This window comes from Galleria mellonella, unplaced genomic scaffold (genome assembly GCF_026898425.1).
Source record: "Galleria mellonella isolate WM207_F2 unplaced genomic scaffold, CSIRO_AGI_GalMel_v1 utg312, whole genome shotgun sequence".
In the NCBI taxonomy this organism is placed as follows: Eukaryota; Metazoa; Arthropoda; class Insecta; order Lepidoptera; family Pyralidae; genus Galleria; species Galleria mellonella.
Window position 1 is genome coordinate 9,672,440 of NW_026442074.1, and position 14,379 is coordinate 9,686,818.

At 35.5% G+C, this 14,379-nt stretch overlaps 2 protein-coding genes across 2 annotated transcripts; one reads left to right on the forward strand and one right to left on the reverse strand.

Moving 5' to 3' along the window:
• Positions 1 to 216: 216 nt before the first annotated feature.
• LOC113515112 (uncharacterized protein F58A4.6) lies at positions 217 to 14,203 on the reverse strand. The gene is made up of 3 exons (XM_026899259.3): positions 13,662 to 14,203; positions 2,031 to 2,145; positions 217 to 1,442 (listed from the first exon to the last, which is right to left on the reverse strand). The coding sequence occupies exons 1-3, from the start codon at positions 14,009 to 14,011 to the stop codon at positions 1,134 to 1,136; spliced, it is 774 nt and encodes a 257-aa protein (XP_026755060.1). The 5' UTR covers positions 14,012 to 14,203; the 3' UTR covers positions 217 to 1,133.
• Positions 3,729 to 5,239, forward strand: LOC113515111 (cathepsin B-like). Its single transcript, XM_052896110.1, has one exon. The coding sequence runs from the start codon at positions 4,189 to 4,191 to the stop codon at positions 5,203 to 5,205; it is 1,017 nt and encodes a 338-aa protein (XP_052752070.1). The 5' UTR covers positions 3,729 to 4,188; the 3' UTR covers positions 5,206 to 5,239.
• Positions 14,204 to 14,379: the final 176 nt, after the last annotated feature.

The window sequence follows — 14,379 nt, forward strand, 5'->3', positions numbered from 1 at the left end:
CAACAGTCTTTGAAAAAAAATTAAAAATTATTCTGACATACAATTTACTAAATAAAATGTATGCCGTCTATAACTGGCGAGAGAAGGGCCTGCGTGTTTACGCTTGGCTGATAGCACCATTCCTGATCTTGGGGCGGGAACCAGATGATCCCCTCCGCCCCTTAAACGCTCTGTTAGTTGGTACTATATATATGTATGATTTAAAAGAAACTGAACTGAACTCGCTAATTTGTTTAATTTTCGTAACAATCCGATCAAGGGTTTTAAGAAAAAAATAATAGACAAAACACTTCGTGGGGTCCACTAATAAATCTAAAAACTCCCAGCTTATTTTTAACCCTTTCCACTCCAATGTCGAGTGTCACTCGACATTGATTTTGTACCATACCAAAAGGGATTATAAAGATTAGAATTAAGAATTATAATATAGTATCCTGTAATTACTCAAAAAATAAAATTTATCATATAAGAAAAAATCAATTTTACTTACCAAATACGAAATAAAACATAAAAGTGAAAAAACGCAATTTTAGCGTGTAGCTGGTGGAGTAAAAAAAAAGGCTTGGAGTGGAAAGTGTTAATATTATTATATTATATAATCACTTTTCAATGTAATAAAATATCTTAAAAACGCTAAAATAGATTTAGTGTTATGGCACCAAATATATAATTTGTCTCTATAGTTATGTATTGCAAGAAATGTTCACGACACAACCCTAAGGATTGTGACCTAGATATTTATGCCTGCAAATATTATACCACACGTCGTTGCAATGAAGCATCAATGTGTACATGCGCCAAAGTCAACATAGAAATCGGGCATATTAAACGGATATTAAAATATCTATATAAATACAAAACTGTAGACGGTTCCCCATACAGATATTTTGTACCTTTACAAAGATCTTTATAATCTCGGTAAGAAGTTACAGTTGGAATAAAAGCATTTTTTATAAACAAAACTTAGACTTTGTCAAGATGATGTCAAGATAGTTATAAGATTAATTAAGATTATCTACCTTTGATTGAATAAATTTAAAACATCTCAAATAAACAATAATTGGCGACTAAAACTCGCAACTAGAAGGAAACACACAACATGTCTCATGTACATTTAATATTGCTTATCAAAATCAATGACAATTTATCACTTTCCCATTGCCACCGTTTCTCTCTTTACCCTGTTGTGATACAGTATTTCTTAATGATCTCAAATACTTCAACTTGGCCCAAACGCCTTGGCACATTCTCACTAATCGTTTATCATGAGTTACTCTGCCAAATTCGGCCACATTTCTTACAATCCTGCGTGACAATTTAAGGTTTCCTCTCTGTGAGAATGATAAGGCTGAGTAGAGCTGACTCCGAGCTGCAAGGCCGTCGTCGCCAAGCATTTTGGATAGTTTGTATTGCCTTATTGATATTCTACCCGCTTCTTCAGCCTACAAGAAAAATTAATAATATTAATACTAACTTTGTTTTCTTCATTTATAGATAGCCAGCGTATACCGACATCACAGGAGTTACCTTTCTATTTTCATGGCATAAAAATAAAGTCTACGCCTTTTTGCGCATGTCTACTAACCCAATAGTGGAGGAAAGGGATTGTTAGTAATGCGGTCTATCAGTCCCATTGCATGCATTAACTCTGTCAGGTTGACCTCCACGTTTTCACCCTTAGAAAGCATCATGGTGAATTCCAGGTGTATTCATCACGGTGGGCTCACTGACCTGCCTTTTCATTCTCACCTATCAAACCTCACTGGTGCCTCGCCAGCGTATACTGTTAGCGCAGACGGGGTTACTATTACATTATCATCCATAAAAAAATATATATTCTCATTTCATTCGAAAGAGAGTTGACGTCAGGCATTAAAAAAACTAACTCGATAATTAACAAATAATCCATTTATTTTGTCCGTTAGTGTACTTAGAACATTATAGGCGCCGATTGCTTTCCATTAGGTGTGCTGGTAGCTTATTTACCATATCCGAGTACATAAAAAATATATTCATGACTTTATACTCACGCAGTGATCGAAATAGTCCCCTAATGCAGAATAAGCTCCACCGAGTGTGGACAGCCACGAAAATGCATTCTCTATTTCAACACGAGTCCATAACAGTTTAAGCATTCGTTCATTCCTGTAAAGAATTGCAGACAGTTTTAGAAACATTTATACAACAGTGGCACTGATCCTGAAGCACCTAACTCCTTCATTAAACATTTTAATTTAATAATTTAGCAGTATGATCATACTATGCCAGCCAATGGGCCACCCCTTTTCTTCCCGTGGGTGTCGAAAGAGGTGACTAAAGGAACTAAATTATCAAGAGAGGAGCAGCAGTGTACCTCTTAAAACATCATCAAAAGCCAATCTACGGTTGCCAATCCGCCTGCCAAGCGTGGCAACTACTGGCAAAACTCCCCGATAGAGGGAGGCATATGTTGAACAGTGGATAGTTAAGGGCTGATACGATGATGATAATCATTGTTTAATGAACTATCTATAAAGTAAAATTACAATAATATTATTAATATTAAAATACTTTTGTTTATAATAGATCAAACTTTAACTTAATTCCATTAGACTTAAATCTATCACAGTTATAGACGCGGTGGTAGTACAAGTGACTCTACTCAATCAAACAAAACATCTTTATTTCAGACTTTTATGATACGTCATTATAATAATAATATATAATAATTACTATATAAAACAATATTGATTTAAATTAATTAATAGTCATTAAAAGTGGAATAGAACAGAAAAATAATTACAATAGTTACAATTACAATACACTTCACAATAATACAATATTCAAGTCCATGGATTTATGTCATTTAAATAGTCAGTTATTTTATATGCTTAAGTACAGTAATTTAAATGTCTGGAGTCAAAATATATCTTAAATTTTCTTTCATTAAAATTTAATACCTCATTTGGAAGTTACCAAGCCGATACCAAGGAACATTCAATTTGTTTTTATTTCTTGTATTGAAATTAAGTGTGTCGCTATTCTTTTTAAATATATTTTTATTTTTACGTACTTACATAATGTTTTCGTATATATGTTGAGAAAGAACAGTAAGTATACCTGTTTGCTTAAAATATTCTTTAAGAGACTCTAGAGAAGGCAAATTGAATATTGAACGAACCGCTCTTTTTTTGCAGTACAAAGATTGTATCGATGTTAGCGACCCTTCCCCATAACATAATGCCATAGGATATGATACCGTGAAAGTAACAAAAATACACAAGCTTAGCTGTTATTGTATCGGTAAGTATTGTATTACTAACAATATACCAGGGGTGACCGACTTGACTAGACGCAAGATCTACTGTTTACTAACGAAACCCTCTGCGATCTACCAATTACATACTTCTTGAAATCTCAAATGAAACAACATAGTTCTGTACACAATCATGTAGTATTGTAATTTTTTTATTTTATTAATTTTTTTATTTATTTTATGCTTATTTATATAAGTGCAAGCATTGCGTCTGAACATCTTCCGCTAGATTACCGAAATATTGTATTTTTCGCGATCGACCAATCGATCACAATCGACTGGTTGGCCACCCCTGGAATATACCTATCAGGTCGACCTCTATATTGTTCCCCCTAAAGCTATCATGGTTTATTCTTTAAGAATTCGTCACGATGGGCTAATTGACCTCTGACTGATACTTAGGCCAGTGATAGCGCAGGCGGGATTTTTTATGCATTAAAAAAATCCATTTTTATCCATTAAAAAAGAAAAAACTGTGTCCCACAAAAAAAAACGATTTCGCAGACGAAGTTATTACTTCATTATTACCAATGGTATGGAGATAAATAAAATGATAATTTTTAATGAAAAAAACCTCCAAACTCGAAGATGTAAATTGGAAACTTCATAATTAAATCATATCTAAAGAAAGAACCACATTAAATTATTAAAGCGTCATTTAATGGTACTTGCCAATGCTACTTATCATACAATAAGTAAAATATTTTTACACATTATTTATTTGAATTCCTGAATATTAACATAGTCTGAATTACTTGGAATATACAAAATAATTTGCATTTCTGTTAACAATTTAAACTATATAACTGCATACATTTAAAATTGTAAATGCGTAATTTATTTCATTCGATACTCGGTTACTTCTTCCTGTAAACCAAAGCAAAGGACCAATTATGACCTCTTTAACGGGCATATTTGTGATGCTCCTCTTCAGTCTCACTGTAGCAGCAATTGATAATTTGCATCCCTTGTCCGACGAATTCATAGACCTCATTAACAAAAAACAGAATTTATGGAGGGCTGGACGCAATTTTCCAAGCAATATACCTTTCCGGCATATCAAAGGACTGATGGGTGTCCTGCCAAATCGGAACTTCGAGAAATTTAATACAATGACTCACGATACCGAACTAAGAGCGTCGCTTCCTGAAAATTTCGACCCAAGAGATAAGTGGCCCAACTGTCCTAGTTTAAATGAAATTAGAGACCAAGGATCCTGTGGGAGCTGCTGGGCTTTCGGAGCAGTTGAAGCTATGACGGATAGAGTATGCATTCATTCAAATGGTACTCAACATTTCCATTTTTCTGCTGAAGACGTAGTAAGTTGCTGTAAAGATTGCGGTGATGGGTGTCATGGGGGACTTCCAAAACACGCATGGCGCTACTATCAAAATGTCGGCATTGTGTCTGGAGGCAATTATGATTCTAACCAAGGATGTAGACCATATAGCATTCTACCTTGTGAACATCACGTACCTGGCCCTAGACCGCAATGCGATAGCATTGTTAATACCCCTAAATGCATAAAAAGCTGCCAAGCTATCCATAACACACAATATGAGAAAGACAAGCAATATGCTAAACATGTTTATTTTATAAGTGAAGGGGAAGACCAAATAAAAGCTGAATTATATAAAAATGGCCCTGTAGAGGCCTCATTCCAGGTATATGCTGATCTAATAACATACAAAGATGGTGTATATAAACATGTATACGGCGATTTTCTCGGTCTTCATGCAGTTAAAATTATTGGATGGGGTGTGGAAAATGGAGCTAAATATTGGCTTGTGGCGAATTCATGGAACACTGATTGGGGAAATAAGGGTTTCTTCAAATTTCTACGCGGTGAAAACCACTGCAATATAGAAAGCGAAATCGTGACTGGCATACCTCTATTAGTAAATATTTAAATATGAAAAAATGTAAATGTGAAGGTAGTTTCAGATCATCCAGAAACAAAAAAAATGGCCTGCCTGCCCCTCGTTAATTACACCTATGTTCACCAATAATCACGTCATCATAGAAAGAAAGAAAAAAGAAATATTTTTTATTCAAGTAAAGTAAATTTTCATTTTTTCATTTACCACCCATTTGGAATGCAATTTCAGCCAAGAATAACAAAAAACTGAGCTGTTGCTTTAGTAAAAAAAAATAATTTGTGTGAATACAAACTACTAAGCAGTATGAGATCATATAGTTTAAAATATATAGTATATAATTTAAATTTATAGTATATAATTAATCAGTTGCTGTGACGACAGCAGACCAGACCCTAAACACATCATCCATTTGTGAATATGATGGATGTGCCATTCATCTGCATATTTAAGGGTGGGCCAAGTGGACCATGCCCACTCCAAAATCATCCAGTGCCTACACCAGGATCACGAAGCTTTGCACAAACATGTCTAAGAGTACACATGTCCCTATTTAAAGGGGACAGGCCCCTCCTTAGAAAATAATCTTAAATATGCCAATGCATGTCACATTAACAAGTAGTTACACATTTTTGTTATTAAATTTTTAAAAATTTACTGCATCTTTTATAAAGATATAACACTATGTGGTGCATTTGTACTATAACAAATCTTGTCTCTATGATCACAGGCTTATGTAGGTATCATGAAATAAAATATCTACATGTAAACAAAATCACTTATGACAATTTAGCATTTATATGCTAAGTTTAGCATACACTGATTTTGGAAACTTTTTACACACAACTTTTTGGAAATTTACCTATGCCCTGACTTAATTATGTTAGCCAATAAAATATTGAGGCTTAGGCATGTAATTTTTACACATTACTTAATTAGTCAATCAAGATATGTTTGTAACCACAAAATCATATTTTCTATATAATAAAATCTTTTATACAATAAAAAATAAAGTAATAATGTATATATATATATATATATGAGTATCTTTAAATAAATAAATATGTAGTTTGGTTTAGAATTTATATAACTACTTATAATACTTATAACTGTTTTTTAAAAGTTGTTTTCAATAAATTTACTTGTCACTTCATTATGGCATCCTGAGGGCATTATGTAATAAGTATGATATCCTGATCCTCTCATTGTGGGTGTTCAAGATTAGACATTATAGTTGTTTTAATAAAAGTTAAATTTTTCGCACTTGCAATATTAGAACCATAGATATAGACCGTTTAACCGCTAGAAGGTCAAACATTCAAATTTTGTTAACGGATAGAACTACACGCACTTTTGTATTTATTTTAATTTATTATAAAACTTGAGGCACGGACAAGCATTTCATTTCAACCAAGAGCTTCTCACCTTCAAGCGCAAACATACGTGTTTTGGTCCTTCGAGCCGGATAATAATACGAAAAGTACGAGTCAGCGACCATTGGACTCATCGTATGCCAATTCATCGCACAAGTTTTGGACTACGAGAAGTGAGAAGACATCTAGTAAGGATCGAGGTTAAGGCGTCGGAGGAGCAGCAGCAGACAGCAATCGTCCATAAGCGCATTCCGGAACGGTCTGCCATCCTCCCTAACCCCATCTCCTTCGCTTCAATTGTGTCACACCGTGCCTTTAGCCACGTTACAGTTCTTGTGTTTAGCAATAAGAAGCAGCTTTGTGTCACAGCTAGCACAGGCTGATCTTACAGACCAAGAATCAAACGTAAGTACCTTCATAATTTGCCAAAATGAGTATAAATGAGGCTAGTGTTAAAATAAATCGTGAAAGATCCCCTAATAGGCTAGTCGCTAATAATGAAAACGATAATGAATTGCTAAAGGATCTAGTCAAGACGCGTGGCATATTAAAAAGCAGGCTTACTAAATTTTCTAATGCCGTTAGTGATATTACCCTCGAACAATTAACTAATCAAAAATGCGCCGATGTAAAATTACGCATGCAAGGTGTTACGAGCTTATTTACAGAGTTTAGCGATGTTCAAACAAAAATCGAAAAAATTGTACGAGATTCAGATTTAGATTCGCAGCTGACGCAACGAGAATTGTTTGAAGATTGCTATTATCATGCACTAGCTCAAGCTGAATGTTTGCTCAAATCGGTAGAGGTCACTAGCGCGTCCAGTAAGGGCAGTAATAGGGCGTCACAGTCTATAAAACTTCCGACCATCTCCCTACCTGTATATGATGGAACGTATGAGCATTGGATCGAATACAGAGACATTTTTCTATCTCTAGTACACAATTCCGATGAAATTAGCGATATTCAGAAATTCCACTACCTAAAATCGTCACTAAAGGGAAGCGCGGAGTTAGTTATCGATTCCTTAGAATTCTCTGCTAGTAACTATGTGGTAGCATGGGAACTACTTCTCAACAGATACAACAATAGCAGTCTGTTGGTGCATAACCACGTTAAGGCCTTATTCACTATTCAAAAACTTTCTAAGGAATCACCACATGCACTCAGAAAACTGACAGATATTATTCTTAGAAATTTACGCGCATTAAAAATATTAGGTGAGCCTACTGAGTACTGGGATACGTTAATTATATTTATTATAACGTCTAAGTTAGATGAAACCACCGAACGTGAATGGGAACAATTTAAATGCACCACACGAAAATATATTAATGATATTTCTTCACTGAAGGTAGATGATTTACTCATGTTCCTCAGAGACAAGGCTGACATGTTGGAAACATTGCTAGTTTCACACAGAGTTAACAGTGACGTTAAAACTCAAAACGCGACTTTACAACAATCGTCACATTATCCGTCACATAAAACATCACATCATAAAGTGCACTGCAATATTTCCACCAATAAGTCACAGCAAGGTCGAATCACGTCTACTAAGAAATCGTGTTTAATGTGTAACGCCGATCATCCACTTTATTCATGTCAAACATTTTTGGACACTAACTTAGACGCTAAACTGCAATTTATAACCGCAAATAAATTATGTGAGAACTGTTTACGTCCAGGGCATTCAGTTAATATGTGCAAATTTGGACCTTGCAGACTGTGTTTTAAAAAACACAACACGCTTATTCATAATAACGTGACTGATCGAGTAGCGGTCGTATCAATGCATCTATCCGACACTGGAACCCCGGGTTCTAGTCAAATGACCCCCGCGACCGTCGCACCGCCCGCGCCGTCCATCCCCGCGCAAATTCATTCGTCTCGAGTAAACAGTGCACACATAGATAATTCTAATTTAATTCACAAACAATCTACTATGCGACCCGTTATATTGTCTACAGCTATAGTCGAGATAGCCGATAGGTACAATAAGTTTCACTTAGCACGCGCGCTTCTCGACTGTGATAGTCAACATTGTTTTATTTCTAAACCACTATGCGATTTAATTAATATAAACTTAATACAGTCCACTTGCGAAATTCGAGGTGTCGGCAACACAGTAACAACGTCATCACAGATATGTGATATCGAGATCAAATCACGCATTGACAATTACTCCGCACGCATTAAATGTTTTGTGTTGCCGCACATTACATCTACGCTATCTACTGCTATGTATAGTCAACGCGCGCAGTCTTTTATGATACCTGACTATATACAGCTGGCTGATCCACAATATTATGAATCTCAAAATATTGATATTTTAATAGGCGCAGACTTATTTTGGGACTTATTATGCGAGGGTAAAATGAGATTACCCAATGGACCCTTTTTACAAAATACAAGGTTAGGTTGGATTATTTCAGGGCCTATTGAGTTTAACACGCACAATATCAATACGTCTGTCCAATGTAACTTCACTCAATCTATTGACACTCAGTTACGACGGTTTTGGGAGTTAGAAGAGGTGCCTAAAACTAGTGACATACAGACTGACGAAGAACGCTCTTGTGAGGAAGCTTTCATTCGTACTACCACGCGCAATAGTGACGGAAGGTTTTGCGTCAGCTTGCCACTGAAACAGTCGCCATCTGTTTTGGGTGAATCTTTGTCACAAGCTGAACGTCGTTTTTTGGCACTAGAGAGGCGATTAGAACGTAATTCTAACTATAAAAAGTTATATATTGAATTTATACACGAATACATCGAATTAGGTCATATAACGCGAGTAACTTCATATGGAACCCCACACTATTTTTTACCTCATCACGGCGTGTATCGTGAGCACAGCAGCACAACAAAACTTCGCGTGGTGTTCGATGCAAGTGCCGCCACAAGTAGTGGAGTGTCTTTAAATGACATTCAACAAGTCGGACCTCCCTTGCAGCGTGATTTAGTTGACATCCTGCTTCGTTTCAGACAACATAGATACACTGCTTGTGCAGACGTCGAAAAGATGTACAGGCAGTGTCTCTTAAACGAATTACAACGCGATCTCCAGTTGATTGTGTGGCGTGACAACCCATCTGAACCGTTAGGTATTTACCGACTGAATACGGTAACGTATGGGACAGCCTCCGCACCGTTTCTTAGTGTTAGGTGTCTAAAGCAGCTGGCACTCGAATGTAAGGACTCAGCCGTCCAACAAATAATTTTAAATGATTTTTATGTAGATGATATGATTACAGGTTCAGATGACAAGCAGGAGTTGCTTGTACTCTGTAAGAAGGTCACAGATGTCTTAAGTTCTGGAGAATTTCACTTAAGAAAATGGATATTTAATTTTAAATGTGATGAATTGTTGGTTCATCAAATTCCAAATAATAACGCATCACAGGAATTAACATTAGGAGAAAATGTTCAGTGCAAGACATTAGGTCTTGGATGGTACTATGCATCAGACGAGTTTTATTTTAATACTCAAGTTAAAGTTGATACGTACAAGATTAGTAAACGAACCATTTTATCGCACGTTTCTCAAATATTTGATCCATTGGGATTATTAAGTCCGACCATTATAATAGCCAAAGTTTTATTGCAAAAACTATGGTTATTACAACTAGGATGGGATGATGAGGTACCGCGAGACGTGTTGCGCGCATGGACCGTATTTGTAAAGGGCTTATCAATGCTTAATACCATCCGCATACCCCGTCATGTTATAGCTAACGAAGCGATATGTACAGAGCTACACATCTTTACCGATGCATCGCAGACTGCGTACGGCGCTTGCATCTACGTTCGAACAGTAACTAATAACGGACTTGTATCGGTAAAATTGTTATGTTCAAAGGGTAAGGTTGCACCTTTAAAACCTGTCAGTATCCCGCGACTAGAATTATGCGGAGCTTTACTTGGGGCTCGACTTTATGATAAAGTAATTAACTCACTTCGTCATCATTTTGATAACATCATGTTTTGGACTGACTCGACCATAGTACTAGGATGGTTACACATGTCGCCTAATTTACAAAAAACTTTTGTACAAAATAGAACGGCAGAAATACATGAGTTGGCGAAGGAACTTCCATGGCGTCATGTCAGTGGGAAGGAAAACCCAGCTGATCTGGTCTCGCGCGGTGTTCAGATGGAGGACCTTTCATCTTCTACTTTATGGTGGGAAGGCCCATCTTTTCATCGTCACATTAACTTCAGTTGCAATAATGTACCGTTAAATTCATTTGACTCTCAGCAACTATTGCCTGAGCTGAAATCCAGTGTGACACATTCCTACGCTACTGATCAAGACTGCGAACGTACATTATTTCCATTTGTTAGATTTTCTCAATATAGTCGCATGAGACGAACTGTCGCATATATACAACGTTTTATCCATAATACGCGCAATAAAAATACTCAACGGTCAGGTACTCTCACTGTCGATGAATTGAGGGAATCTGATATAACTTTGGCTCGACTGTCTCAACTAGAATCGTTTCCAGATGAGTATAGGTTACTCACAAATAATAGTACTCTAGTTAATAAGCATAATTTGTCTAAATTAAATTTATTTATTGATAAAAATAAACTAATTCGTGTTGGTGGTCGGATTGTAAATTCTCCCGACTTTAATTTTGATAAAAAACATCCGATTTTAATTTCATCTAAACATATTTTCTCCCTACTACTATTCAGACACGAACACAAGCAGTTGTTGCACGCAGCTCCACAGGCGCTTCTTTATAACTTACGTGAAACGTGGTGGCCAATTGGCGGTAGAAACTTAGCAAGGAAGGTTGTTTATGATTGCATTATTTGTAAACGCTTGAGAGGTATGACCCCTACTCCCCTTATGGGAGATTTACCAAAGGAACGCTTAACTTCGGGCTTTCCTTTTATGCGTTCTGGGGTGGACTACGCCGGACCAATGCTCATACTTAATCGTAAGGGTAAAGGTGCTAGGACGACAAAATGCTATGTGTGCTTATTTATTTGTTTTGTAACGCGCGCTGTACATTTAGAACTCGTCAGTGACTTATCAACAGATGCATATTTATTAGCGTTAAAGAGATTTATATCTAGGCGTGGCAAACCATGTGAGATTTTTTCTGATAATGGTAGAAATTTTGTTGGATTGATGAATGACTTTAAACATTTTTTAGCTAATTGTTCGTCACAGATTATAGAATATGCCACGGCTCAGAATATTCAATTCACATTCATACCGCCTTATGCGCCTCATTTTGGCGGATTATGGGAAGCTGGAATTCGGTCCTGTAAGAATATTTTACGTCGTATAGTAGGAAACGCGCACTTAACCTACGAGGAGTTCAGTACAGTGTTGACACAAATTGAAGCGGTCCTGAACTCCCGTCCTTTAAGCCCTATGTCCTCAGATCCACAAGATTTGTCGCCTCTTAGTCCAGGCCATTTTCTGGTGGGACGTCCACTTACTGCGCCTGCTAGTGATGACTTCACTGAGACGCCTGTTCATCGACTGACACGTTATCAACGAGTTGAGCAGATTCGACAGCAATTTTGGTCCCGTTGGGCGAAGGAATACGTGTCAGAACTTCAAATAAGGACTAAAGGAAGGAAGAACACACTTGAACTGCAGCCTGATATGCTAGTAGTTATTAAGGACGACAACCTACCGCCGCTAAAATGGCATCTCGGTCGAATAGTGAAGATCTTCCCTGGCAAAGACGGCATCACTAGAGTAGCCGATATTCGCACATCGTCAGGTGTCGTGAGACGCGCTTACAGCAAGATATGTCCCTTACTTGATGACTAATTCTAGTTTTGAAGTTTTAAAATTGAAAGCCGAAGCTTTCAAGGCCGGGGGCATGTTCAAGATTAGACATTATAGTTGTTTTAATAAAAGTTAAATTTTTCGCACTTGCAATATTAGAACCATAGATATAGACCGTTTAACCGCTAGAAGGTCAAACATTCAAATTTTGTTAACGGATAGAACTACACGCACTTTTGTATTTATTTTAATTTATTATAAAACTTGAGGCACGGACAAGCATTTCATTTCAACCAAGAGCTTCTCACCTTCAAGCGCAAACAGTGGGTCCAAATTATTATAGGGGCCATAAAAAGATTTGTTTTGTGTTTACTAATATAGTTTAAGTCAATTGTCACTAACTAAATGGATGATAGTTAACTATTACATTACAGATGTAATAAAAAAATATTATTATTAAACACCTAAAACCAGAAAATGCCTTTACTTTTTTGTTGTAAGTTTTCATATAATTTGATTAAGATGTTAAGATACCAAGTGGCATCAAACTTCCTATGACATTTATAATATTATTAATATAGAAAATTATTATAACAAAATTTACTGTGACCATGTGATGGTATGATGATGGTAGCTACCATATCAATAAGATTTCATCTCAAATTCAAATTAACTACAAACAGTATGGTATGTGAAGTACTAATTATCAGTTTACATAGTGTAATTTTTAAATAACTTCAAAAAAAGGGAAAGCTTTTAATTCACCTACATCTTTTTTTATCTCATTGTCCATTATGAATTGATACTGATTATTTCACAATCAACAGAGTTACTATAGAGTACCTGTTTTTTTTTTTCTCAGAAATCTTAAAATATCCATTTTTATATTTTTATTTAACATTCTGATATAAAGTAGCTGTCCCATGAATTCCTCTATGACAACTACAATAAAAATATACTGTGTAATATGTCTGTTAACATTATTCTATCCATATACAAATACAAAAAAAAAAATTAAAAAAAGCATTTAAATTTATGCATTCATTAAAGTTTGATTAAGTAACAAATATTTGAACATTACATATTTAGTTTTATCTTACTTTTTTTACAAGTAACTTTGCATGTATAACCAGGATAAGAAACAACCTATGTTCATTTCTATAATAACAATTATTTGACAGACTATGCCACCAAGATGTATCAAATTTCTTTTATATTTATATTAAATCACATTAGTAAGGATAGAAGTATCACAATGTTGCATGGTAAATTTCATTTAATATTTATGAGACTACCAACTGATAATTATTGTGACAATTAGGATTATCTAATAAAAAAAAAGAACAAATACTTACCAAGCATAGTCTATGATTTCTTGGTCTGGTGGTTCCAAAATCAATTTTAAAAATACAACTCCATTTTCTGGGTAACCGCTTAACCTATTCAAATGCATTACTACGTTAGCACGATATACATCTGAATTCAAGCATTCTTTCAAGAATGGTTTGAGGAAATAGGCACTAGCTATGAATCTCAACCGTTTCCCTTTATGATCTTCATTAATATCATTGTGTATTACAGAAATATCAGATTCTAAGGAAAGCAGTCTGTATAGCTCCTTGTCTGGCAGGACCAAACCTTCATCAGAAATGGAGCAAATAGCTTGCAGATTATGATATAAATGTATATCAGTAATCACTTGCATTTTAAGGTTATATAGTGATAAAACATTAATGTTAAAACTGTTTAACTAGGAAATAATTCGTCACTGGAATTACATAACAAAATTATAGTTACTGAATCACAGTCATGCAATTTTAATTAAATATTTTTCCGCAATTCTTATACTATTTACTATGAAACTACAATTCTCTAATTGACATTTTGACATTGACATTGATTTAACCAATATGACTTGACAGCTATTTTACTGCACATCATTACTAAAAACATAACATCATTATGATCTAAATTAATCTATTGTACGGGCAAACGCAGTGTAGGACGATCCCCCACTAGATGGAGTGATGATGCAGGAAGTCTATGGGGGAGGCTTATGTCCAGCAATGTACG

Bases quoted from the DNA above. Each gene is read 5' to 3' on its own strand.
- LOC113515111 (XM_052896110.1), top strand. From the start codon at position 4,189: ATGACCTCTTTAACGGGCATATTTGTGATGCTCCTCTTCAGTCTCACT.
- LOC113515112 (XM_026899259.3), bottom strand. From the start codon at position 14,011: ATGCAAGTGATTACTGATATACATTTATATCATAATCTGCAAGCTATT. The intron at 2,146-13,661 runs GTAAGTATTTGT...AATTCTTTACAG, and splicing joins GAAATCATAGACTATGCTTG to GAATGAACGAATGCTTAAAC. The intron at 1,443-2,030 runs GTGAGTATAAAG...TTTTTCTTGTAG, and splicing joins GGGACTATTTCGATCACTGC to GCTGAAGAAGCGGGTAGAAT.